Source organism: Boeremia exigua, assembly GCF_020726555.1.
Source record: "Boeremia exigua strain MPI-SDFR-AT-0100 chromosome Unknown C7974scaffold_15, whole genome shotgun sequence".
Lineage (NCBI taxonomy): Eukaryota > Fungi > Ascomycota > Dothideomycetes > Pleosporales > Didymellaceae > Boeremia > Boeremia exigua.
In genome coordinates this window covers 564,935-588,742 of record NW_025763532.1, presented here as the reverse complement: position 1 = coordinate 588,742, position 23,808 = coordinate 564,935, and the positions used below count along the sequence as shown (strand labels likewise).

Here is a 23,808-nt window from a genome sequence, read left to right as displayed (position 1 = left end):
GACGCACGTATCATGTGTTTCCCGTTCGGTCTTCGGGACTCGCAGCAAAGCCCGAAGCGCTTAGTTAGGGGATGCGCCCCAAGGATAGGTTACGGAATAGTCCAGCATCAGCACGAGTCTTCACTCCGGCATCAGGTGCTCGGACTGCTATGTAACGTTACCTCCCAGAGCCTCTAAGTACATGCAGGTTACCGGTATTGAACGTGAATTGAAAAAAAGGACACAGTGTTCAAGTGCTCGTGATTGGCCTCGTAGCCCGCGACAGTGGAAATAATACAAGCAGCGTGAGGACGGGCTTATATCCTGCGGCCTAGAACACCTGGCCAGGATATGACACACAGCAACCAGAGTTGGTCTGCTCGACCAAAGCTAGAAGGTTTGACGTGCTGTAGATAGTAACCCGCCGAGCTGTTACTTCGGCCTCACTCCACATGTGCATCTGTCGAACGGCTACGGGACCCAGCTTTGAAGGCACGAGCAGGTTCGCAAGTCCCACAACGTGCTCCGCACAGCACGCCAAGTGGGCGTGTCGAGCTGAGACGCTCTATGCTTACTCTCCCAGTGCAATGACGTGGGGCGCAGCGAGTGCTGTGTTGCAGCAGCTGAGCGACTACGCGAGCGTGTTTGAGGTGCCTGGCACAGAACCATGGTACCTAGTGCTCACAGCGTGCGCGGCTCAGGCCTGGGAGGCTTCGTAAGCAAGACATGTGCCTAGCGTGCTGCAAGGAGTAGCTCTGTTTACTCTTCTCCACGATTTCAGCAAGCCGTGCCGAGCATCTCCACGATAAAGTATCGCGAGGCAGATTGCAGATTGCACAATCAGGCAGTCGTCATCAGGTCGCCAGGCCGCCCTGGCTGCACGCGCAGGCCCACTGGTGTGCGGGCGGCGTCAGTGGGTGGGTGCTGCACAAAGGCGCCGCACAGGCACGGTCAGGCAGATCGGCTTTCGACACCAAGCATTCTAGACTGCCAAACCGCCCGGGCGATCCACCCTGCCAGCTTGCCGAACGCGCAGGCCTGTGCTGCAGGGGCCCCACCCTCCTAGCTGCTTCGGCCGAAGGTGTGGCTGCTGTGGTTGTGCAGCACCGCTCGAAGCAAACATCACCGCCATGGCACGCCTTGAAGCGTCGCAGTAGGCCTCGAGGGGGCACGGTGTGCTTAACAGCATCTGGATGCAGCGCCCAGATGGGCGCCAGACGGGCCTCTTTGTGTCTCCACCAAGAGCCACCGGGGCGCGCAGGGAACGCAGAGGCCTCTGCAGCACCGGAAAGCGTTCTAGATCGCCTTGGAGGCGCAACCTGCGCCCAGCCCTCTTATGTGCGACTCTAGCAGTCCGTCTTCCAGTCCAACCATATTCGCCGACACAGCCCTCCTCCCTCGCAATCTTCGATTCCTTCTGCACACAACCGCATTCCTCGCCTGTCCCAGCTGCTTCTGCACCTCACATCCGTTTAGTCAGCCTCTTCCGGATACGGCCTGTTCAATCTTTGTGACCAGTTCCACCAGCCGAGTCTCGGACAATTGCTCTCCACAACATCCGTGTAGCACTGTCCCCATTCTGCGTGATCTATAGTCCTCCACTCTAGAGCGGGTACGTACACCTAGCATTGGAATCACGCTCGACTATCACACCGGCCCACATCTACCTGGAGCCGCGCCCCACCTACTTTCCGAATGGAAAAGTAAAACCATGAGAGAACTCTCGACCAGCCCTGTTCCACCCGACATAATGGAGCGCCGCTCTGTTGCACTCTCGCGGCCCAGCCCCGGCATGGTCGTGCAAGAGGGTGAGGCCGGCTTCCAAGAAGAACTCTCGAAAGTATACGACGCTGCCGAGAGCAACGCAGCAGAACAGCTCGTCGAACTTAAGAGCGCCCTACGGACTGCAAGCATCGACAGCTTCTGGTCTCTTCTAACCAAAGGTCTTGCACACATTGCCGATGCTCAGTATGCTTTCGTCTCGAAGAGAATTTTGGTCGACGAGAAGGATGTGCCGGTGGAGATGCCGCCAATCGGGGAGCCTGGGTCATGCTTGATGGGGGAAGCCTTCTACATCAACGATGATAACGGTAACGGCCCTGGTCATCTTCGCGACTTCAAGTACCACGCATATCAGTGCCCTTGCGCCTACATGAAGCACGACAAGATCTTCATCATTCCGGAACGACTAAACGAATTCATCGTCAACAACCCCAACGATCTAATAATCCCAGGAGAGGCCTACCTTGGAATCCCACTGTTCGCTGAAGGAAGATGCTTTGCACACTTTGGTGTAATGTGGGGGAAAGAAGGTGCTGCCAGGCGCAAATTGAGCTGGGGTTTCCTTGAGACTCTATTCCATGCACTGGAAGACATGATCCTTGATCGGGTTTTGGAAGGAGACAAGTTTGCTGAATCCGCTCTTCCCATTCAGAAACAGCAAAGCAAAGTCGTCCCACACAAGGCCATCTCAGTAGCACAGTCGTTGAAGCCTTACGCCAGGAGTTTATCGCACGAGCTAAGAACACCAATGCAAGGCGTTGTTGGCATGCTGGATGTCATGATGGCCAACGTAAAAGAGGCGTCCGAGACGATCGATGTCGACATCCGAACCCGCCAAATGCTCGAGACTCTGAAGGAGAACATTGAAGCTGTGCAGGGTGCGTAAATTCGTTGTATTCCTCAGATCTAATGTTGCTAACTCATCGATAGATAGCTCAAGGCGTGCTGTTGAAGCGGCTGACAATGTGGTTCATGCCTATGACATGAATATGGGAGTCCCAGAAACACCCGTGTCCCCACTCGACAAGACCCCCAATCAATGGAACACCTTTTGGCGAGAGGCCCGGCCAGAACACTCGGCTGTACCCAACGACGTAGCTCAAGAACAACCACGTGGTATCAAGAGACGTAGAGACGAGTTACCATGGGGGGAGGGTCAAACCCGCGTAGCACGCCCCATTCGACGCCGCACTCGAGATACATTTTCCGAAGAGCCTCCTTCCCGCGGATCGATATCTTGTCCCCCACACGCTAGCTTGAAAGATATTGCTAAATTGGAGAGTTGTCGAGGTCGCTGCAGCAGCTCAACAAGCTTTCCTAGGCTCGTCCCGGGGCATCAGAAAACGCCAAGTCTTCGTCATACCAATCTCAGGGAGGTCTTGCATTATGTGATCACAGACGCACTCAAAGTTGGTGGACGTCCCGACTCTGCGATTGCGGAGGCAACAGACGAAGGCGAACGGATCGAGGTAAGGACTCGAGGCTCAAACGGAGAGGCGTCCACCAAATGGGTCGAATGGAGCGTGTCGCCGGACGTGCCAGACTCAATACTAATTGACGAGAAAGACCTCGCTAAAGTCGTGTCTTGCGTGACCTTGAACGCAATCAAGTTCACACAAAACGGCAACATTACCTTGGAAGCGACACTCAGTGCGAAGGGACGTTACGTTGTCATCAATGTCAAAGACACTGGGTCTGGTATTCCGGCCGCTTTCCTGCCTGATTTGTTCAAGCCATTCTCAAGAGAAGACGACTCGACCACCCGACAAAGCGAGGGCCTTGGGTTAGGGTTAATGGTTGCGAAGGGCCTCGCAAGAAAGCTTGGTGGCGATCTATTCTGTCTGCGGTCGCACGTTTCTGGCCCAAGAAAGGGGTCAGAGTTTGAGTTTCGCGTTCCACTTACGGCGGGTGAGGTCTGCAGCCGACCATCCTCACCATTCGGCTCCCCTACACCTTCCATCCGCGCTCGCATGTCTATCGACCATGACATTCCTCACACCAATATGTCTAGAGGGCCAATCACACCACCAATGTCCTCAGAGCCGTTCGTAGGTGTCTCTGACGCCTCACTCGACACACCGAGCGTGGTCATTCACACCACACCGTCGTCGAACGTTCTTGGCCTTCTCTCCCCACGCAGGACATCATCTCCGCTCCGATTCCCTTCAAAGGGGCCCACCCGCAAAGCACCTCCTCCAAAGCTTTCTGAAGAACTTCCTCTCAACATTCTTGTTGTTGATGACAACGCGATCAACAGACGCGTTCTGCAGAACATGCTCAGCAGGCTGGGCTACAAGGACGTCGAAACAGCTTGCAATGGCATCGATGCCATTGAAGTTATGCAGCGCAATGCTTTCTTGCCTGCGTCTGAGGCCATTGACGTAATTCTCATGGATCTCTGGATGCCACACCTCGATGGCTTCCAAGCAGCTCAGACCATCTTGCACATGCCGGAACTCATCGACAATGGCCGCAAGCCCACTATTCTGGCGGTAACAGCTGATGTTACTGATGCTGCGCTGGACAAGGCAGCCAGCAGCGGCATGAAAGGCTATGTCACCAAGCCTTTCGTAAGCAGGGACCTCGTTCGGTTGATCCGGACGTACTGCGCGACTCGAGAGTCGTAAGGTCTCTGGTCTACTTCGCTTCGTTCAGGACACCATGCGTGTCTTGGTCTATTTATCACTATTTAATCAGTGTTGATGTACAGTACCCTGGGGTTCCCAGGACGAAAGTCCCATGGCGTAAGGAATAAAATGGGCATGATGATCATGATAGCGTTCTGCAAGACCGGCCAAGTTAGCCCGGCACTCGGTTTGATTCCCCCTGGCCTTCGGGCCTTTGTTGCAGTTCTGCGACGACAACATCCACTGCACAGGCAGTTTGTCTAGTAATACAAACAATTACATCATACCTCGTGTCTCGGGACATTACGATCTAGTCTCCAGTGAGCACATACTCGAATGCAGCGCGATACCTGCATTCGGCTGCACTCAAATGCGGCTCTTGGAAGAAAAGAAGGTTTGCAATGCAGCGCAGAGCCGCATGCCGCGTAACCGTGTCTCGCCCTGCAGCAATGATGATGATGGATGCTGGGAGGGGCAAGCTTTCGTGGGGCAAATGCAGCCGACTTCCGGATGCAGCGAAATTTGCCGGTTAACTGCATGCATCGACTATGCGAGATGCAATGTGTCTTGGGGGCTCCTGTGAATAGTGCAATCTATCCAGACGCCAGCAATCGTTGTGGAACTGACAATTGCACGGGCAAATCGTATCAGCAGACGTGAAACGTGGACCACGTCCACGGTGGCTGGTGAGCGGCGGAACCTCGCACGGCCTAGCGCCGGCGTGGAGTGTGTGGCGCATCGATGAGCTAACTGAGAGGACAGATTTCTTGAGAAAGCTTCAGAACTCTTCTGCCGAGATCCATACTTGCTTTAAGCCGTCTGTGCCCAGAGGCTTCTGTATTCGAGAGGTTTCTTCACCGTCCTTCCTTCAGAAACCACCGTCGGCAGCTTTTGCAGCAGAGCGACGACCCGAGTACCCTTGCGCCTAGAATTGGGGGAAGTGTACCGCAGTTCTATCTTCGACGACGTCAGACCCCGCACATTCTCTCAACGCCCACGCGCCGTATAGATTGCTAGACCGTCGCCGACACTCCACAAGCTCGTGTCACAGGGCGACTGGTGCACATTCAGCATGGACAACGCGTACACAAGAACGCCTGCCGAGGCGCTCAAGCACTTCCAGGTCACAGAGGAGAAGGGTCTATCAGGACAGCAGGTCGAGAGCCTGAGGGAAAAGCACGGCAAAAATGGTATGTTGGCGAGCCTCCTGCGATAAGAGAGCCTTGCGGTATACTAACAAGGACGATCAGCTTTGCCCGAGGAGCCGCCCACACCGATCTGGGAGCTCATCCTTGAGCAGTTCAAGGATCAGCTAGTCATAATATTGCTCGGATCCGCAGCAGTATCCTTCGTACTTGCGTTATTCGATCAAGAGGAGGGCTGGACAGCATTCGTGGACCCAGCAGTTGTGAGTACCGCTTATCTGCGCGCCCCCTGACACACGCTGACAGCTTGCTTCACATAGATCCTCACCATTCTCATCCTGAACTCTGTTGTCGGCGTCTCGCAAGAAACCAGTGCCGAGAAGGCCATCGCCGCGCTCCAAGAATACTCAGCAAACGAAGCCAAGGTGGTCCGCGATGGCGCAATCAAGCGCATCAAGGCTGATGATCTGGTCCCAGGAGATATCGTATCAGTGGCTATTGGCGACAGAATTCCTGCAGACTGCAGGATCCTTTCGATTTCGAGCAACAGCTTTATGGTCGACCAGTCTATTTTGACTGGTGAGAGCGAGAGCGTGAACAAGGACATCCGGATTGTTAAGGATGAGAGCGCAGTCAAGCAGGATCAGATCAACATGCTTTTCTCAGGAACCACAGTTGTCACCGGCCACGCGAACGCGCTGGTCGTTCTGACTGGCCCGAACACCGCCATCGGAGACATCCACGACAGCATCACTTCGCAGATCTCGCAGCCGACTCCCCTCAAGGAGAAGCTCAACGACTTCGGTGACCAGCTCGCCAAGGTCATTACCGCTATCTGCATTCTCGTCTGGCTCATCAACATCCGCAACTTCAGCGACCCGTCTCACGGAGGCTTCACCAAGGGTGCTATCTACTACCTTAAGATCGCTGTCTCGCTCGGTGTGGCTGCTATTCCTGAGGGCCTTGCCGTCGTTATCACAACCTGCTTGGCTCTGGGAACCCGCAAGATGGCTGCAAGGAATGCCGTTGTTCGCAGTCTTCCCTCTGTGGAGACTCTGGGAAGCTGCAGTGTTATCTGCTCTGACAAGACCGGTACCCTGACCACTAACCAGATGAGCGTCAACAAGGTTGTTTTCATCAACGAAGCCGGCAACGGTCTCGAGGAGTTCGACATTGAGGGAACTAGCTTCGCTCCTGTTGGTCAAATCTCGTTCAACGGAAAGCCTATCGAGAATCTCGCAGCATCTTCCGCTACCGTTCGCCAGATCTGCGAGGTATCAGCACTCTGCAATGACGCATCTCTGGCTTACGACTCCAAGAACGGCACATATGGCATCGTCGGTGAGCCCACTGAAGGCGCTCTTCGCGTTCTGGCTGAGAAGATCGGTACTCCTGACGCAAGACTCAACCTGAGCAAGACCAGCTTCTCACCTGAAGACAGCATCCACTTCTCCAGCAAATACTATGAACAGCACGCCAGCCGTCAAGCTACGTATGAGTTCTCCCGTGACCGTAAGAGCATGTCTGTCTTGGTCAACAGCCAACAAGGTGGTGCTCAAAAACTTCTGGTCAAGGGCGCTCCTGAATCTATTCTTGCCCGCTGCACATCTGTCCTGGTTGGAAAAGACGGAAAGAAGGTCCAATTGAACAACCAGCTGGCCGACCTGATTCAACAAGAAATCGTTGACTACGGTAACCGCGGTCTTCGTGTGATCGCCATTGCCTCTGTTGACAACATCTCGAACCCTCTTTTGACCAAGGCTAAGACTACCAAGGAGTACGCTCAGCTTGAGCAGAACATGACACTCATCGGTCTTGTTGGCATGTTGGACCCGCCTCGCCCAGAGGTTCGCGCTTCTATTCAGCAATGTCGCTCGGCCGGTATCCGCGTTATTGTCATCACTGGTGACAACCAGAACACCGCTGAGGCTATCTGTAAACAAATTGGAGTCTTCGGTCAGAACGAGGACCTCACTGGCAAGAGCTACACTGGACGTCAGTTCGATAGCCTGAGCGAGGCCGAACAGATGGAAGCCGCGAAGAACGCTTCTTTGTTCTCCCGCGTTGAGCCCACCCACAAGTCGAAATTGGTTGATCTTCTCCAGCAAGCCGGCGAGGTTGTCGCTATGACCGGTGACGGTGTCAACGATGCACCGGCGCTCAAGAAGGCGGATATTGGTGTCGCCATGGGCTCTGGTACTGATGTCGCTAAGCTTGCCGCCGATATGGTTCTGGTTGACGACAACTTTGCCACCATCGAGGGCGCTGTTGAGGAGGGTCGCTCCATCTACAACAACACCCAGCAGTTCATCCGCTACCTCATCTCGTCCAACATCGGAGAGGTCGTCTCTATCTTCCTCACTGCCGCCGCGGGTATGCCCGAGGCCCTTATCCCTGTCCAGCTTCTTTGGGTCAACCTTGTCACCGATGGTCTTCCCGCAACAGCGCTCTCCTTCAACCCTCCTGACCATGACATCATGAGACGCCAGCCCCGCAAGCGTGACGAGGCTCTCATCAGTGGCTGGCTGTTCTTCCGTTACATGGTTATCGGTACCTACGTCGGCGCAGCCACTGTTGGTGGTTACGCATGGTGGTTCATGTTCAACCAGGAGGGTCCCCAGATCTCCTTCTACCAGCTCAGCCACTTCCACCGTTGCTCCACTCAGTTCTCCGAGATTGGTTGCGAGATGTTTGCCGACTCCTCCGCACAGGCTGCTTCCACCGTCTCGCTTTCCATCCTCGTCGTCATCGAGATGCTGAATGCTATGAACGCCCTCAGCTCTTCAGAATCCCTGCTCACCCTGCCGCTTTGGAAGAACATGATGCTTATTTACGCTATCTGCCTGTCAATGGCGCTGCACTTTGCGCTCCTCTACATCCCCTTCCTGCAGGGTCTGTTCAGCGTTGTGCCGCTCAACTGGAACGAATGGAAGGCTGTGCTGATCATCAGTCTGCCTATCATCCCTCTTGACGAGGGCCTCAAGGCCCTCGAGCGCAAGTTCTTCATCCAAACAACTCACGTCGACGACGTTGTGCAGAACGGACGGCCGAAGAAGGAGTAGAAGAATGGAGAGGTGTTTAAATCCCGCTTGTATGGGTGAAAGAAGAGTTTGTGTACCATATTGGTCATGCATATAGAGAGCAAGAGGCAGACAACGGCGCGTCAATGCGTTAGACAGTGATCTCTGTCCAGCAATTGGCGGAGGCGAGGGCTTGTGTATATTCTGCATGTTAAGAAATAGATTCGTACTACACTCCACTTTTTACCGTCTCACTGTTTGTTGTTGCTTGAACGTGTATGACAACCGCATGCTTGGCATGACATCCTCCTCAATCGGTCCGCGACATTCCGCACTGTACCACGCAGTATAATAGCCTGCCCCTCACCACCATCGCTCTACCTCAGAGCTGCCCATATTTCCGAACATATGCACCTCTGAGTAGGCAGAGCGTATTGTCTCTCACACCCTCGTCCGCTGGTGCAGAGTGCAAAACATTCGAGCGAACAAACATTAAGGGCCTGAGCGGATGACAAGGAAGGCATGATTTGAAGCCAGGCAAAACAGGAACAGCTAACTGGAGCAGGTATACGAGTAGCAATAGATGGAAAGAGCGAACGCATAACGAGGGGCACCTCCTATCCTCTAGGCCACCCTGCGCCCTTCCTCAACTGCACGCCACTCCATCCCCATTCCTGCAGCTCAGCTGCGACACCGCTCGATCTTCCTCGTCCCAGCAACATCTCTGGCACACAGCCCTCTCGGCCTTCTGCTCTACAAGCCGCACATACCTCGCATCCGGATCGCGCCTGTACGGCTCCACCGACCCAATACAGAATCTGGGCCAGTCGCCATACGACGAGGCACCGCATCCCTGACACGTGACGCCATAGAAGTCAATCGTCGACCCTACCATCTCAGCACGATGGCTTAGACCACACGCCGTGCACACGTGCAGATACCGCGGCTCCCGCCCCTGAGCCGGCGCGGGCGCATGAACCATGCCGAACGGAAGCGGCGAGAGGATTTCGGTGGTGTGGCAATGGCTGCACACGATGCGGGTGCAACGGCGACATGTCAAGTGCTTGAAGGGGAATAGGCCGGCGTAGTGGCGCAGGATGTTCTCATGACGACAGTGGCAGCATAGCCAGAGTCCGTCGCCGATTTCGGCGTCTGATGTGAGGGCTCGGAGACTGGGAAAGCGGTGGTCTGCGATAAGGGATGGTTCTGTGGGTGGCTCTACTAGGACTTTGGAGGTGTAGTCCTTTTGCGAGCTGGTCACTTGGTTGCAGCCCTTGGGAAGGGCTGCCTGGCTTGTGATCGGTAGTTGCCTTCGGTGTTTGACACGTTCTATTTCAGTCATACGGATGAAGCTCTTGAGATTCAGACATATCGACAGTGGATTCGAGAAAAGAGTACTGCGTCGGTGCATTTCGGATCTGGCCCTTCCTGGAATACCTGGTCTGGAAAGTCGCGGCTGTACGCGCCTTTCTTTCACTGTGTGTTGGTTTTGACTCTCCAGTTTGCACATACGAACGCACAGCTTTCGTGGTCGAATTTGTTATATCGCCAATCAGAGGTAGTGCAGCTCAGAGATCCGCTCTCTCCTGTGCAGGTACAATGTAAGGTGCTTTGCTTTTTGGCCACGCGAGTAATACGGGATCGTAAGTTGGTGAGGATGTAGACTCAAGATGCTTAGGCGGTAATACTGACGGAACATGAACATGTTCCCCGTCCCAGATGTTAAGACGAGTAAAGAACATCTGAAGACACTGCTAGCGAGCAAATCTAGGGGAACGTTGTCTTCTGCATGGTCGCATGCTGGCTACATGTGGATGTGCTGGACCTGCTGTATCTGCATCTGTGCCAGCGCATTTGCAATCAGCATAGGCGTCGTTGTCTCACAAGCGAACCGTGTCCGACAATCCTTTAGACCCTGCCTCCAGGCCTCCCAGCGCTCCCGAGTATTCGAGTTTAACTCAGAGTCGCGTACCTTGGACCATAACTTGCCCGAATCATAGATAAGCCAAATACATGCAAGACGCACTGCGAGCTCAGACGACTGCGCTGACTCGCTGTCCCCTTCGAAAGCCCAGGCGAAAGCTGTGGGTGCCCATGATGCGGAGAAGTCTAGGACTGAAGGTGATTCTGAGACACTAGAATCAATTTGGGCGAGGAAAGCTGTCAGATTCTCCCACTTGTGCGCTTCTTCTTGCGTGTAGTCTGGGTCTTGGCCATCTGCACTCAGTCAGCATTGCGTATAGTTGTGTCTAGCGTGACTACTCACCGAAGGAACCCATCTCGTCAGCAATAGTGTAACCGAAAGTGGGAAGATCTTGCCAGACGACACCTGCTCCATCCTCGAATGTCCACGGCTCATCCGTGCTGGAGTCAGTCAGAATGACGGAGCGAAGAGACAATAGAAGAGCGATTAATTTTGCCTGTTGCCCTGGCGCAGAACGAGCAGCTACCTCTAAGAAGCTGCAAGCGGTCATCCAGCAGTGATTGCCTATTGTTTCCTCCAGGGCAGATTGGTGCGTGAGGTTTACCAATTGTTGAACGGCATCATCTGGAGTGGCATCAGGGTTTTGTACGAGTTCTGACAGCAGTCTAAACTCGGGTCTTTGCTCCAGCTCAAGTATCCAGCTTGCATGCGCGGCGCGTGTCTTCTCTTTGGTCAACGGGGAATTGGGCGCAAGGTCGAAAGAATCGATAGACGCCGCATCAGAGGCCGCGGTCATTGAGTGGTCAGCCATACTTGATCTTTATGCTGGACAATCCGGATTTTTCGAAGTTGCTGGTCGTTCAACAATGATCTTGTGCAACAGCGGGGCGTCTTGACGTGCAGAAGGCGACATATGCACACTGGTCGTTTGATTGGCTGGCTTAGCGAAGATGAATGCCAGCGAGCTATGCCAATGCTTTGAGTTTTATGGACTGGGAAACGGAGTGTATCATTGGTCTCGGCGCTGATAATCGGTGTTATTGTTATCATCATGATCAACTGACTCCCGTCGTCATTGCAAATGACGCCTCTGAACACGGACAACTTTGGTCGAGCCCGCACGTCCAGGGAAAGACTTCAGGGTTTTGAATGAACAAACTTGATCAAAGACGAGGATTCGCTGCTTTCTGCAGTATTATGTCTGGAATGAATCTTCCCTAATGATGAGCGAAGTAGGTGCCCCGACATGAGCACCATTCCATCCAGTTCAGCCTTTAGTGACTGTTCATGTTACTCGGCTGTACGAAGAAGCTCGTTTTTTATAACCGATCACTACAGGGACCAAGACCCCCTCCCCTCGCCACTTGCTATTGCTAAACACTGGAATCTATTAAGTTCTTTTTACTTACATAAACTTCTAGCGCAGGTAATTCTCTATCTTTTGATATGAATTAAGCAGTTATTTTGTGTATTGTGCTGTTGTTGTTTGCGCAATAGGGTGAGTTTAGTAGAAGTTCCTGCCAGCGATCGGTTATAAAAACGAGCTTCTTCGTATTCCGTCTACACAAGTCATTATCAACATCCGTACACCACTACATTCTCTACAGGAACTTTGATCATAGCCACGCGTCAAACCAGGTCACTGCCTGCACAAAGCTCGCTTGCTTAGCGTATGCTTGTTGCGGGATCGTCAGGTTTGGTCGGACCGCAAACCCATGCGGAGCCTGTGAGTACAGGTTCGTCTGGAAAGTGATGTTGTTCGCATTAAGTATGCTCTCTGCCCTTGACTTCGCCGTGGAGTTGAAGCTGGCATCGAGTGCTGCGCATGTTAGCGACTGCCTACGTGATGGAAGATTTATCAAGTTGATGACTTACTGCCTGCGGCAATGCTCAGTGGTCCGGCAATGGCTTGGATCTCTGCCTCAAGAAGGTTAGAGGGGTGCGCAACGAATCCGACGTCTAGGCCGCTGTCGTCCCCTTTCAGCCATCTTCCAACATACTTCCCACCGAAGCAGTAACCCACGCCACCAATCTTCTCAATTCCGAGCTCGTTTCGTGCGTATTGGATTGTGCTGTTAATCACAGCTTCAATATCAGATTGAGGATGTAATGCGCGCCATTCAGTGAGGTTGAGGCCTGCTTCTTGCTCCTCGACGCTGACTGGGTCGCCAGCAAAAAGGTCAGGAACAAGAACCAAGTAGCCGTTACTAGCTAACGAGTCTGCAAGCCTAAGTATGGTTAGCTTTCAAGCCTCGTAACTACGGACGTTGCATCTTACAGCTTGTTTTGGAGCAGCGGAACACCGAAAATATCAGTCAGGTGGATGATGGCTTTATCTGAGGTGTTGCTGTTGGGCGGATACGAGTGATATATCTCAACTACACACTATAAGCTATTTGACTACAGTTATGTAGCATCTACACATACTTCCGCTAACATTTTTCAACTGCCCAGCAGGTACTCCGGCGTTCCGGACCTCCAATGTTGAATAGGAGGATGCAGCCAGCACAGTGCTAGCGCTCGCTATTGCGACCAGAGATTGGCGTAGATTGATCATGGCGAGAGCTAACAAAGAACAGATTGTGAGCTTGAGGTTGAGCAGATAATCAATTGGAAATCGCGGAAATAACGTCGTCGCTCTCGGAGCTTTGTACTGCTCCTTGCCTGCCAAAAGCACAGACTCTTCGGGCGAATGTCATCTCGGTGACGACAAGGGTCTCGGGGTATTGCCAGGGTGCTACAGGTGTTAGATAAACAGCCAAGGGCGGGGTAGCCTCCTGATTCGCCCGTTTCCTTCATCGCGCCCGTCTTGGAGAAGCACGTTCCAGCGCCCACGTGCTCTGATTCGTGCGACTTCAACATCAACTGTTCATTTTGCTGGGCAGCTTGCGACGACGCCTGTATACCAGGGGCTGGGTCGTTGGCTTTTCTAATCCAGAGTCTCGCAGCAATTGGCCGAGAGAAGAAGGTGCTATTCGATGACGTCATAGAATCCTCTACAGACTGCTAGCAAGCCTACAATGACTTCCTCATCTCCACAGGACCTCTCGTCCACACTGATATTATAATGAGAGTCGTCTTCAGCCTTCCTAAGCCAATTGATACGCATTCCTGGACTTTGTAGGCGCAGGCGCTGAGTCAGTCCAGTTCCAAGACATATCCGGCTTAGCAGACGACAACCCGAAGACGACTTCTACAGTATATTCGACTTGTTCCGGGAATTGCTGTGTGGGACTCGTCGATGATCCTCAACGATGGATATGCTAGACACAGCTCAATAAGTTACCGACATTGGCTATCGGAGCCAGAGAGACTGGCAACTCGCCGCCTTCGAAGTCCCAAATACGTTTGCTGGTAAGTCAGTAAGCGCAGCAGAGGTCTGATTCCAGCAGCAGCTCGAGAAAGCAGTACAGCAAGGTAGCACATTCCCTTTGAAGCCTGGAGTAGGTGAGCAAAGCACCCAGATTATACATGAAATTACGTTCTGTGAGATAAGGACTCAATCTGCACGGCAATGTTTCTTCACATACACACAGTTCAACGACCTCGTTCCTAGAACTTCAGTGGCGCCCAATCCGTAGCATGGATTGTTGCCGCGCTGTTCGGCATCGAGGAGGACACCAAGACGGCTGCGTTGCTTCCTTTGGCCTATAAAGAACATTCGACAGACACGGATGCAACGCGATACTTCAAGTCACCCAAAACATGTACCCCAGACGGGCTTTTAGCCGAGGCTAATTAACCATGGAGAGCCATGTCAGCTGATGTGATCGTTTATACAAGCTCATCTATACATATTGCTTTTTTACGAGTTCATGAATTCGGCAGTCGGCGGTAACGTTCAAACCTGACACCGCAAGACATTCCTGGATTGCATACCCTCTAAATGGTAACCGCACGGATCAGAATCCGAAAGGACATCGCTGTACGTCTTATGCGAACACGAGACTGAGTAAGTTCCACGTACTCTTGTCTTTTCCGATCGCGATTTCATGGCGTTTCGATCTGCACGTCTACCAATCACGTAGTTCGCCCTCCAGAAGTCCAATTTCACAGTCCACGCGTGCATCCTGGTAAAGCTTGAGTATTACTACTAGGATACGTTGAGCAAGCCAGTCACGCAATCACTACACTATGTTCAGGGAAAGTCATTTCGGATCGAAGTCCCGGTTGAAGGCTGTAAAGAAGCTTTATTGCTCATCTATCGGAGGTCACACGAACACATGGGATCGGTAGTACTACTCTCCCAAATTATTACGGTGCGGGGGAAAAACTTCACAACTGTGGTGAGTATGAAACGATCTAAGGTGCGCAGCATATAAGTCGGAAGGTAAGTGGCTGTCAAGTTATTTTGGATGATCACAATCATATGTGACTTTAGCCATCTCAAAACATCATACCACCCATACCATTATGAAGGCTACTATCGTCTTGGCCAGCGTTGCCACCTTTTCAGCTGGTGTAGCTGGACATGCGACTTTCCAGCAGCTCTGGATCAACGGTGTAGACAAGATAAGTTTTCCTAGCATGATCGGCAGATCATTTTGGTTGACATCATAGCACCAGGGTACATGCGCTCGTCTTCCAACTAGCAACAGCCCAATCACAGATGTGACAAGCACCAATATACGATGTAAGTTTTCAATTTTATTTACTGAAGATTTTTACTTATAGATCTGATAGGCAACGCCAACCAAGGCTTCGCTGCATCCAAGTGTAGCGTCGCTGCTGGCGGTACTGTGTAAGTCTTACCGATATGTTTGACTTCTAGACACCTGATGAGTCAGGACAATCGAGATGCACCAGCAGCCGAACGATCGATCATGCTCCAATGAAGCTATTGGCGGGGCACATTACGGCCCTGTACTGGTACGCCGACTTCTTGTTTTGTGGTTAAACATCACTTACCGGTTTCCAGGTCTATTTGAGCAAAGTATCGAACTCGGCTACCGCCGATGGCTCGACTCCGTTTTTCAAAATTTACCAAGACACCTGGGGCCAGAACACAGCTGGTTCTAGCGGTTCTGATGATTACTGGGGAACGAAGGATCTTAACACACACTGCGGGAAATTGGACGTGAAGGTGCCAACAGGGCTGGCTCCAGGTGACTACCTCTTGCGGGCTGAAGCAATTGCACTGCACTCGGCTGGTGGCAGTGGTGGTGCTCAGGTAACCTCTCTCATTACCCTCCTGATTTCTGATGCTGACACGAGAGCACCAGTTCTACATTACCTGCTACCAGCTCACCATCACGGGAAGCGGCACGACCAACCCGACAGGTGTCAGCTTTCCCGGAGCCTACAAGGCGTCTGACCCGGGCATTCTGATCAACATCTACCAGAAGCTTACTCAGTATATTTCACCGGGACCTGCTATCATCTCTGGAGGTACAGAAGCCGTGGCTGGTAAGGCAGGATCAACGCTCGGAAAACGCTTCTCAGCGAGGCTCCGGTACTAGTCTCTTGTCGCTTGTCAAGCACAAGAACGATGGGTGTGCTGGTCGATTCGTGCCGCGTAGGTAGTACATGCTGTCAGTACCTTTCCTGATTCTTATCATCACATGTTCCGATCGAGCAATCGACAACCTCACTAATGCAAAGACTGTTGTCAAAAGTGTGCCTCAGTGACTTGTGGTACCGTTCACGTGCGAACGTGTGGGTTGCAGTGGAGCTTATTGTACTGCTTTGAGTGTACTGCACCCCTGGCATGTCCGACCAGCCACTTGGCACTTCTGTAGGATCCAACACTTTTTTGGCGCAGCCAATAAGCCGCAGTACTAGGACTGAATAAGTCTGTTTAAACGTGTATGCTCCAACAAGAGAGAGTCCTGATGAGGTTGTTGATCCTTCTTACCTGATGCTGTGCTTTGCCAAGTAGTGGGTCAGACGTGCCTGGATGCAGTGTTTCGCCTCACTCTGCTCCACACTGTAGAAATGTGCAAGCAAATGCATGAAATTCGAGGTTCTTTTGGGAAATCCACGCAAATATGCTGCAAGCACGTGGACATATCCGGTTAGCGGAATCCTGCACCGCACGGAACACGTCACACACCTTCCACACGCCGCCACACTTAACGCCCCGGACTTTTAATGAACAACACAACGGCTGCCAGCTCAGAGCAGAGTTGATGGAGGGTGGTAACCCCCACATCCAGCCTTGTGTGCTCATGAATGACTCTTCGAGCCATGCCCGCGGATCGCGAGGAGCCGACACCGACCGAGCGTTGCGCTGCAGCAGCAGCTGAGCTACGACCACGTCGACGCCCCAAAGGGTAACAGAACTCATGGTCTTTGCACGTGCGTCCAGGAACGGGCACGTTTGGGGAACTGTGATAGTGATATGGGCTGCATCACGCACCGGCTAGGAGATCCTCAGGGCTGAACCGTTCATGCCAGGAACACATCCAACATCGACTTGCTCTTCCGAGGTATACGCATTGCTTTTGACCATGTGGGGCATGTACGCAGCCGCCTTTTGTGGGCCCGATTGGTTGTTTCGCAAATTGGTTGGTTTGAAAAATGCGCTCGTTCGATAAGCGGCATGCTTCTGCAGGCGAATACCCAGCATCGACATGCGAAGAAGGAACGTTCAAGATGACGCGCGCCCACGGATTGACAGTGGGACGGAAACGGCACGGCTCGCTTTTGTCTTTACCGTAAGCGGACCATTGCCCGAGAGGATGCTCGGCCAATCTGCTTAACACATCTGGCACCCGTCGGCCTTGAGGAGGTAGCCTTGCAAGTCTTTCAGTCGTCCTTCAACTGCCAGCACATACATTAGACCAAGCTCATAACGGCAACGCAGCAGCTTTCACTTTTTCTTCTGCATCAGATGATTGGTCGTTCGTGCCCATATCCTCGGTACCTGGCGGTCGAAGCAGCATGTCATATATGGAGTTACCTGGTTCTGACGGTGTGCATTCGAAATTTGCCGCCTTTCGCACCCCAATGCCCCCGCAGTTCCTTGCCCACGGACTTATCTGCGGCCCAATCAACAGCGAATACGATTGCCAGCGCAGCATAGCATCAAGCTGATGGCATGCTTCGAGAATGATATGTGCTACAGCAGGTAAGAACGGTGACCTCGACGCGACCGTGTGGCAACAGAGCTGTTGGAGGATCGAAGAAATGAGGCTCTGACAGCTGTCACGAACTATAAACATGGAGCTGGAGTCCCCAATGGCAAGTCTTCTTCTGCAGAGACGGCGCGCACTTTGATTCTTAATCCCCACTCGCGAGAATCTCCCCCGCCCAGCGCTGCTTAGCATCGTTCTGCGACCAAACCTCGACAGACCAGTCATACGTAAGACATGGCATCCAACAACTCAGAAAGCTATGTTCAGAAACTCCAACGTATGCTTGCCGACATCGTTGTATTACTGAGCTAAATCTTTTAGACTATTGCGCCACAAACCAAATCGCACAGCCTCAATTCCAGGATTATTCTGACCCTCGAGGTTTGTATTAACACCAATCTTTCTCCCATAGTGCAAGCACGCTAATGTATCTCTAGGCGTAAGGACGGCTTGGTCTAGCAGTGTCTTCGTCGGCGGTCGCGAATACCGAGCACACCTATGGCGAGATTATCGATACCTCGAACAGTCGCGTGAAGAAGCTGCTGAGGCTGCCTGGAAGGCCATCAGCGCTGCTTCTCCAACATCGCAAGGACAATATGCATACACTCGCAGCTACACAACGGCTCGGTAGTCTGACCATGATCAAATCCGAACCCGCTCGACGTCTACTACCCCGGACCACATGGATTCTACCACAGACAGTTGATTGTTCTGCCGAAGTCGCAATAGCGGCTGATAATGCCCGATGACAGCACATCGAACTGTCTTGACACATATATCGAGCCTCCTTTATCGAACGAGCACCGGCGTACCATCTTCTACACTATCTCCAATACCGAAGCCTATCTCAGGATCCTTACATGTCTCTCTTTGTCTCATTCTTGACAGGATCGGTTCCAACACAGTGTTGTCTGGATCTGATCCAAAGCTTTTACTATCTCATATATGTATCATTCGCGCTATCGTTGTCAAAAGATTGCTACATTGACCGGAGGTTTGGGGCTTTTCCTTGCGTTTGTCAGACGGACCAACAGTGGCCCTCCCATCATTCATAATATGTGCCGCAGTGCATCAAAATTGTATGTTAGATCCATTTGCCTTAGCGATCGAATCCCATACTTCATCTTCAATCTCTCCCAATGAGACTGTACGTGTCAGGCAGTAGACTTTGGTCTTCACACTTATGAGATACCCAAGCTCAAAGTTTACGAAGACCACTGCATTATCACGAAAACGTCTGCATTACACAACTATAGCCCAATGTCTTCTCTCATTGTCATGTCGAGCGCGAACCAACGCGCAAAGTCGAACGAGATTCAATCAGCACTGCCCTGTCTGAGAAATGACATTATAATAAGATGTATCTTTGGAGGTAGCCTCACTATGAGAAAGGGGAATTGTCGCTGAAAAGGGCCTCCGTCTGGGAGATAGTAACCAAGGAAACCCTAAAAAGACCAGTGGTATGCCTAAAACGCCTCTCGTATCATGTCTATACATATTACAACATCACACCGCTGCGCGCCACTTCATGAGCCGGGAATACAACCGCTCGATACGGTCCGCGTGTCATCGCCTGAGCTGTATCGCTCCCCACGCTCCAACGACGCACTCATCCACTTCCAGTCCGAAATTGAGAAGCTCCTGCGATGATTCTCTCTGTGACGCGTTAGTGGTCATTGAATCAACTGTGGGTGCAGGGTCAAATTACCTACTGCCTAACCTTTGCTGCCGGCACAGCATTAGGGAACAGCAGCGCAAGACCTTCTTCCCACCCTCGCTCTGTGACAATGTCAATGACCGGCTTGCCACTCTCGTCAATGGCTTGCAGATCAACCGAGCCACCCATGTCAATCATCATCTTGAGAATCTCCGCATCGCCGTTCTCGAAGGCTTGAAGGACGCCGTTCCAACCGCGGTGCATCTTGTTGATATCCGCGCCACGGGAGAGCAGCATGGTAAGAATCTCCGCGTCGCCATGGTATCTGCGCAGGGCTTTGACGAGGGGGAGATGCTCGCCAGGAGCGTTGATGTCAGCGTTCGCGACATCGAGCAAGTAGCGGACAATGTCCTTGCGATCTTCCCGAATAGCTGTGGTTAGTGGCGAGAAGACGCCACAGTTCTTGTCTTCGACGCTAACACCAGCTGCAAGGAGAAGCTTGATGGACTCCAGCTGGTTGGCAACGACAGCCATCTCGATCACTCCACGGAAAGCACGGGGGTTTGGCGTAGCGGCAAGGAGCCTTTTCAAAATGGCGGGCTGTTTGACGGCCATGCAAAGAGGCCAGTCCTGGCCACGAATTGCTGGATCTGCACCATTAGTGAGAAGTAAATCCACAAGGTCGCCACGGCCTTCCCGGATTGCAGTAGTGAGAGCGGTGTTGCCCTCGGGTGTGCGGTCGTTGGGGTTGACATTGTGTTCGAACAGGAACACCATAGCATCCTTGTCGTTGAACTGAACAGCTGTCTCCATAATGCCCTTCGGTGAGTTGAGATCGACTCCAGCTGCGACAAGCTCAGGTAGGAAGTGGATGCGTTTGTGTGTAATGCATTTGAATGCAGGGTACTCTGAAGCATTGAAGTTGGGATCAGCACCGTTTTCCAGCAAGTAGGTAACAATCTCACGACTGTCATCACGAATGGCTGAGCAGAGTGGAGTGTAAACTCCGTCCTTCCTTAGGTTGGGTGATACTCCAGCCTCGATAAGTATCTTGATCGATTCAAGCTTCTTTAAACTCGACGCCAATTCCATAACGCCAGGGGTTTTCTTGTGGTCAGCGCCGCGGGCAAGGAGGAGAGCTAAGCACTTCGGCTTATAAGTCGAGGGCCACAGCGGGTGCTTAGGGCCAGGCAGGTTGGGATTAGCACCATGGTCGAGCAGAACAGTCATAAGATCGACACGGTTCGCTTGAATGGCCTGGAACATAGCTGTTGTTCCCTCGCCAGTCTTCGCATCAGCGTCGCCACCTGATGTGAGTAAGAGCTCAACCAGCTTAGGTGAGACAATCTTGTTCATGGCCTGAACAAGTGCTGTGGACCCGTTGTCCATGATGGTATTGACATTGCCACCACTGCTCAGGTATAGTTGAACAAAATCGATCTGATTCTCACTCGCAGCCAGAGACAGAGGAGATTCGGAGTTGGGTCCAGCAGAGAGATTGACATCGGCGTTGTGTTTTAGAAGCATCTTCGCACTCTCGAAACAAGAAGCTTGCGTGGCAGCAAAGAGTGGTGTAACTCCTTCCCTATCGAATCCGTTGGCATCCATCCCGTATTGAAGAAGGAGGGCTAAGCTCTCAATGTCACGGTTTTGGGCCGCCGTTCGAAGCATACCAGCCTCAACCTGAGGCTCGGCCCTTGCACCACCATCCAGCAGTTGCTCAAGGAATCGATGCTTTCTCTGTTCCACGGCATTGACGATGGCAGATTTCCCACCGGCGGCTTTGGAACCAGTGTGGTGTCGCGGCGCCCACGATGAGGTCATTGGAGAATCAAGCCTCGAAGGGTCGTACTTGGTGGATGAGTGCATACTCTCGTTCATGTAGCGCTCGTGAACGCTAAGTTCGGCCAACTTCTCTTCCATCATCATCCTTGATCGATGTGAATCTTCGGACGATAGGTCTTCATAGACCGGTTCCGAGTGGTATCGACCACTGGGGTTTGTATTGCTGGTGTACATTGTGTCCCTGACAGAGCCGGTTGAGCGGACGCTTGGTGCCCTCCAATTCTTGTGCAAGTCCACGATTCCTGCCGAGAGACCCATATCGTCATCATTGCGCAGCGACTTGTCGCTAGAATACTGTCGAGCCTCCGGAGTGAAGACGTGGGAGTGCGGCGGTGTGGGGCGCATATCATTCAATGATGGTCTGTCGGCTAGACGGCTTGGGGGCGATAGCGTATCAGAATGGGGCGAGTGGTCTTTTGACGGGAGATTGGGAAGACGAGATTCTGGCGGGGGACCGATTGGTGGCAGAGAACGCATCTTGCTGGGATTGATACTCTCGAGAGCAGCAATCAGACCAGCATAGCCAATACCCATTGTGGGATCTGTGTGGTTGTCGCCGATCGTCCAGCGAAACATGGCTGAGCTGACTTTCAGCGAATCTCGGCTTCTTGACAGAGTTACGCGCATCTTATCGACATCGGTATCTGCAAACATCATGCGGAATCGTCGTCCGAACCCTCCACCTTTTCCAGAGTCGTTGTCAACAAACTTGTTGACCATCTGTTGCAGGACTGAGAACTCATCGCTGACTTGGCGGAATCGCCTGTCAAGATCCTGCGTAACCTCGGAAGGAATAGCATGGCGAGGAGTTTTGGCAGATTCTATGAGCCCGGCCTCAATAGACCATAGCGTTCGGCAAAGCTCAATGAACTCGGTGGCGAGAGCTTCGAATCCCGGAATGGCGTTCTTTGATGTACCGAGGTACTCTAGCATACGAATGGAGATGGTGTTGCCTTGAGTAGTGATTCGTTGGCATAGCTGGAGAGACGTCTCCTTCTTTGGTGGAGCCATTGCAACCGCAGAATGAACGGAAGGTGAGGGGACGAGGCAATGGGTCCACGGGGCCCGGGAAATTCTTCACTATTTGTTCCTGACTACGGGCTTTGACCTAGTCATTGTTCCATGGTCGCGCTCGCCGTCCGCCGGATCTGGGCCACGCGAGCATGAAGCCCTTTAAGCCTGGTAATACCTGTCCGCCAATCATGTCGCGCAACAGTGCAACTTTGGTGATGGACTCGAGGGGTAACCGACGGCTCGGAATAAAGTTCAGCTTCGCCTGCCCCGGAGCCAACGCTAAGCTCCACCCGCTTGTGCAGCCAGCCAGATGGCGTAGATCCGGCATGGTTTGAAAAGATATCCTAGCAATGGCTCACAACCCTGACAGCCGCACTACCACGTGGTTGCGTACGCAACATTCTCAGCTAAATTTTTTACTTCCTCCAAATGTGAAGCCTAGCGCCTGGTCGGGGTACTGCAGGCAAGAAAGCAAAGAAGCTTTCCTACCTAACTGCCGTACATTTTCACACAGTATACCTGGGCATAAACACAGACTGTGCTTCACAAATTAACAAGGATGGCCTTCCATGCCGCCACAAACGTTAGCGCTTTCTCACATGCTGCCTACGAATCCTCCAGGAGTGTTGTTGTGACGTCTAGCTTTGCATCTCGTGTGACCTGGGTGATGATCTGTACGTGCACAGTAGATCTCCGACAGGGGCCAAACTGAGTGGATCCTGTTATACAAGTAATCTTCACGATAAATGCAGCACCACTTCGCAGCTTGACATTCACGACAGCTTTTCATGCATACACGGCCGAACACGAGAGCCGGGCCACCTGTTCGTTGACAAGCCGGGCACGTTAGAGACGCCGAACCACACAAAAACAAACTGATGGCCGCCGACTTGCCCTATATGGATGTTCAATCTCCCACGCGAGTGCGTGCGCCAGGGCTAATTGTGATTTGCATATGTATCTACTGTGGAGCCTGCCGTTGGTTTCGTGTCATCCAACGTCGCCTAGGAATGCTGCCAATGCGTGATGCAGGTTCTCGTATGTACTCCACCCATGTCGGGCTTGTGTATGGCACCGGCGAGGCATACACCGCAAGTCAGAACTTCGAGGAGAATGTGACTAAATTGAAAGTTGATCAAACTTTGCAGGACCTGATGTACTTACCTAATCCAATGCTGCCCGATACCCAGATTTGCGAGCAGCGCCACATCTCGATAAAGTGGCTTCTAGGTTCGACTCCGAGGGAATGTCGACACTTAGGCGTCATTATGCCCCTGACTCTTTAGATCAGGCAGTGAGGAATACTGACAGGCAAGGCGAGGCGGGTGAGCCATCGGAGGTATCACCGCCTTCCTCTTGGCTATCCGGAACACCTACCCGAACCAACATTGGCTGCGTGGCCTGATTTCCACATGGCGGAATCAAAAGATTATGTTATTGGATGGCTGCAGTGTATTTTTTCGCGTCGCATCAAGGTTTGACTATCCCAAGGTTGAGTTCAGAGGCTCTGGGTTGCCGCTCATTAGCGTGACAGCTGTAAAAGATTATAGTCGCCTGCCTGAAGCGTCGGGCTAAGCTGTTTGGCGCTTGTTCGTTGAGGGCATTTCGCCGATCACAAATTCTGAGACCGAGCATTGCCAGCTCCTGAGAGTTCGGCACGAGGCCGCAACTAGAACAGGACGGCCAGCTCGGCTGACGAGGTCCCGCAGTCATTGTGCTGAAGTTTCATAGTGATTGGA

General features: G+C 52.5%; 9 protein-coding genes across 9 annotated transcripts; 3 read left to right on the top strand and 6 right to left on the bottom strand.

The window, feature by feature from the left end:
- The first annotated feature begins 1,343 nt into the window (after positions 1 to 1,343).
- Positions 1,344 to 4,681, top strand: C7974DRAFT_369398 (uncharacterized protein). The gene is made up of 2 exons (XM_046139940.1): positions 1,344 to 2,639; positions 2,692 to 4,681. Exons 1-2 carry the CDS (start codon positions 1,691 to 1,693, stop codon positions 4,386 to 4,388), a joined length of 2,646 nt encoding a protein of 881 aa, XP_045991428.1. The 5' UTR covers positions 1,344 to 1,690; the 3' UTR covers positions 4,389 to 4,681.
- Positions 4,682 to 5,232: 551 nt separating this feature from the next.
- Positions 5,233 to 8,804, top strand: C7974DRAFT_80326 (uncharacterized protein). Its single transcript, XM_046147302.1, has 3 exons — positions 5,233 to 5,578; positions 5,639 to 5,796; positions 5,854 to 8,804. Exons 1-3 carry the CDS (start codon positions 5,461 to 5,463, stop codon positions 8,593 to 8,595), a joined length of 3,018 nt encoding a protein of 1,005 aa, XP_045991427.1. The 5' UTR covers positions 5,233 to 5,460; the 3' UTR covers positions 8,596 to 8,804.
- A 1-nt stretch (position 8,805) lies between these two features.
- Positions 8,806 to 10,210, bottom strand: C7974DRAFT_80365 (uncharacterized protein). The gene is made up of 2 exons (XM_046147303.1): positions 9,117 to 10,210; positions 8,806 to 9,069 (listed from the first exon to the last, which is right to left on the bottom strand). Exon 1 carries the CDS (start codon positions 10,061 to 10,063, stop codon positions 9,200 to 9,202), a length of 864 nt encoding a protein of 287 aa, XP_045991426.1. The 5' UTR covers positions 10,064 to 10,210; the 3' UTR covers positions 8,806 to 9,069; positions 9,117 to 9,199.
- C7974DRAFT_445297 (uncharacterized protein) lies at positions 10,158 to 11,288 on the bottom strand (the record flags this gene model as incomplete). Its single annotated transcript, XM_046145543.1, has 2 exons — positions 10,158 to 10,770; positions 10,820 to 11,288. The coding sequence occupies 2 exons, from the start codon at positions 11,286 to 11,288 to the stop codon at positions 10,358 to 10,360; spliced, it is 882 nt and encodes a 293-aa protein (XP_045991425.1). The 3' UTR covers positions 10,158 to 10,357.
- Positions 11,289 to 12,093: 805 nt separating this feature from the next.
- Positions 12,094 to 12,850, bottom strand: C7974DRAFT_323249 (dienelactone hydrolase; the record flags this gene model as incomplete). The annotated part of the gene is made up of 3 exons (XM_046138888.1): positions 12,094 to 12,296; positions 12,353 to 12,705; positions 12,756 to 12,850. Coding segments are annotated over 3 exons (651 nt in total), but the record flags the coding sequence as incomplete, so codon positions are not given.
- Positions 12,851 to 14,890: 2,040 nt separating this feature from the next.
- Positions 14,891 to 15,973, top strand: C7974DRAFT_445295 (glycosyl hydrolase family 61-domain-containing protein; the record flags this gene model as incomplete). Its single annotated transcript, XM_046145542.1, has 6 exons — positions 14,891 to 14,980; positions 15,044 to 15,110; positions 15,161 to 15,218; positions 15,265 to 15,346; positions 15,396 to 15,647; positions 15,700 to 15,973. The coding sequence occupies 6 exons, from the start codon at positions 14,891 to 14,893 to the stop codon at positions 15,934 to 15,936; spliced, it is 786 nt and encodes a 261-aa protein (XP_045991423.1). The 3' UTR covers positions 15,937 to 15,973.
- A 329-nt stretch (positions 15,974 to 16,302) lies between these two features.
- On the bottom strand, positions 16,303 to 17,014 carry C7974DRAFT_80207 (uncharacterized protein). The gene has a single exon (XM_046147300.1). The coding sequence runs from the start codon at positions 16,761 to 16,763 to the stop codon at positions 16,389 to 16,391; it is 375 nt and encodes a 124-aa protein (XP_045991422.1). The 5' UTR covers positions 16,764 to 17,014; the 3' UTR covers positions 16,303 to 16,388.
- C7974DRAFT_80234 (uncharacterized protein) lies at positions 17,015 to 17,962 on the bottom strand. Its single transcript, XM_046147301.1, has one exon. The coding sequence runs from the start codon at positions 17,776 to 17,778 to the stop codon at positions 17,266 to 17,268; it is 513 nt and encodes a 170-aa protein (XP_045991421.1). The 5' UTR covers positions 17,779 to 17,962; the 3' UTR covers positions 17,015 to 17,265.
- A 754-nt stretch (positions 17,963 to 18,716) lies between these two features.
- C7974DRAFT_405816 (ankyrin repeat-containing domain protein) lies at positions 18,717 to 22,263 on the bottom strand. Its single transcript, XM_046143083.1, has 2 exons — positions 19,266 to 22,263; positions 18,717 to 19,209 (listed from the first exon to the last, which is right to left on the bottom strand). The coding sequence occupies exons 1-2, from the start codon at positions 22,064 to 22,066 to the stop codon at positions 19,080 to 19,082; spliced, it is 2,931 nt and encodes a 976-aa protein (XP_045991420.1). The 5' UTR covers positions 22,067 to 22,263; the 3' UTR covers positions 18,717 to 19,079.
- Between the last annotated feature and the right edge of the window lie 1,545 nt (positions 22,264 to 23,808).

Excerpts from the sequence above, each read along its gene's own strand:
- C7974DRAFT_80207 (XM_046147300.1), bottom strand. The coding sequence starts at position 16,763 with ATGAGTTCTGTTACCCTTTGGGGCGTCGACGTGGTCGTAGCTCAGCTG.
- C7974DRAFT_80234 (XM_046147301.1), bottom strand. The coding sequence starts at position 17,778 with ATGACTGGTCTGTCGAGGTTTGGTCGCAGAACGATGCTAAGCAGCGCT.
- C7974DRAFT_369398 (XM_046139940.1), top strand. The coding sequence starts at position 1,691 with ATGAGAGAACTCTCGACCAGCCCTGTTCCACCCGACATAATGGAGCGC. Across the intron at positions 2,640-2,691 it reads GAACATTGAAGCTGTGCAGG|ATAGCTCAAGGCGTGCTGTT; the intron begins GTGCGTAAATTC and ends ACTCATCGATAG.
- C7974DRAFT_80326 (XM_046147302.1), top strand. The coding sequence starts at position 5,461 with ATGGACAACGCGTACACAAGAACGCCTGCCGAGGCGCTCAAGCACTTC. Across the intron at positions 5,579-5,638 it reads GGAAAAGCACGGCAAAAATG|CTTTGCCCGAGGAGCCGCCC; the intron begins GTATGTTGGCGA and ends AAGGACGATCAG. Across the intron at positions 5,797-5,853 it reads CATTCGTGGACCCAGCAGTT|ATCCTCACCATTCTCATCCT; the intron begins GTGAGTACCGCT and ends TGCTTCACATAG.
- C7974DRAFT_80365 (XM_046147303.1), bottom strand. The coding sequence starts at position 10,063 with ATGTGCAAACTGGAGAGTCAAAACCAACACACAGTGAAAGAAAGGCGC.
- C7974DRAFT_405816 (XM_046143083.1), bottom strand. The coding sequence starts at position 22,066 with ATGGCTCCACCAAAGAAGGAGACGTCTCTCCAGCTATGCCAACGAATC. Across the intron at positions 19,210-19,265 it reads CCGGCAGCAAAGGTTAGGCA|AGAGAATCATCGCAGGAGCT; the intron begins GTAGGTAATTTG and ends AACGCGTCACAG.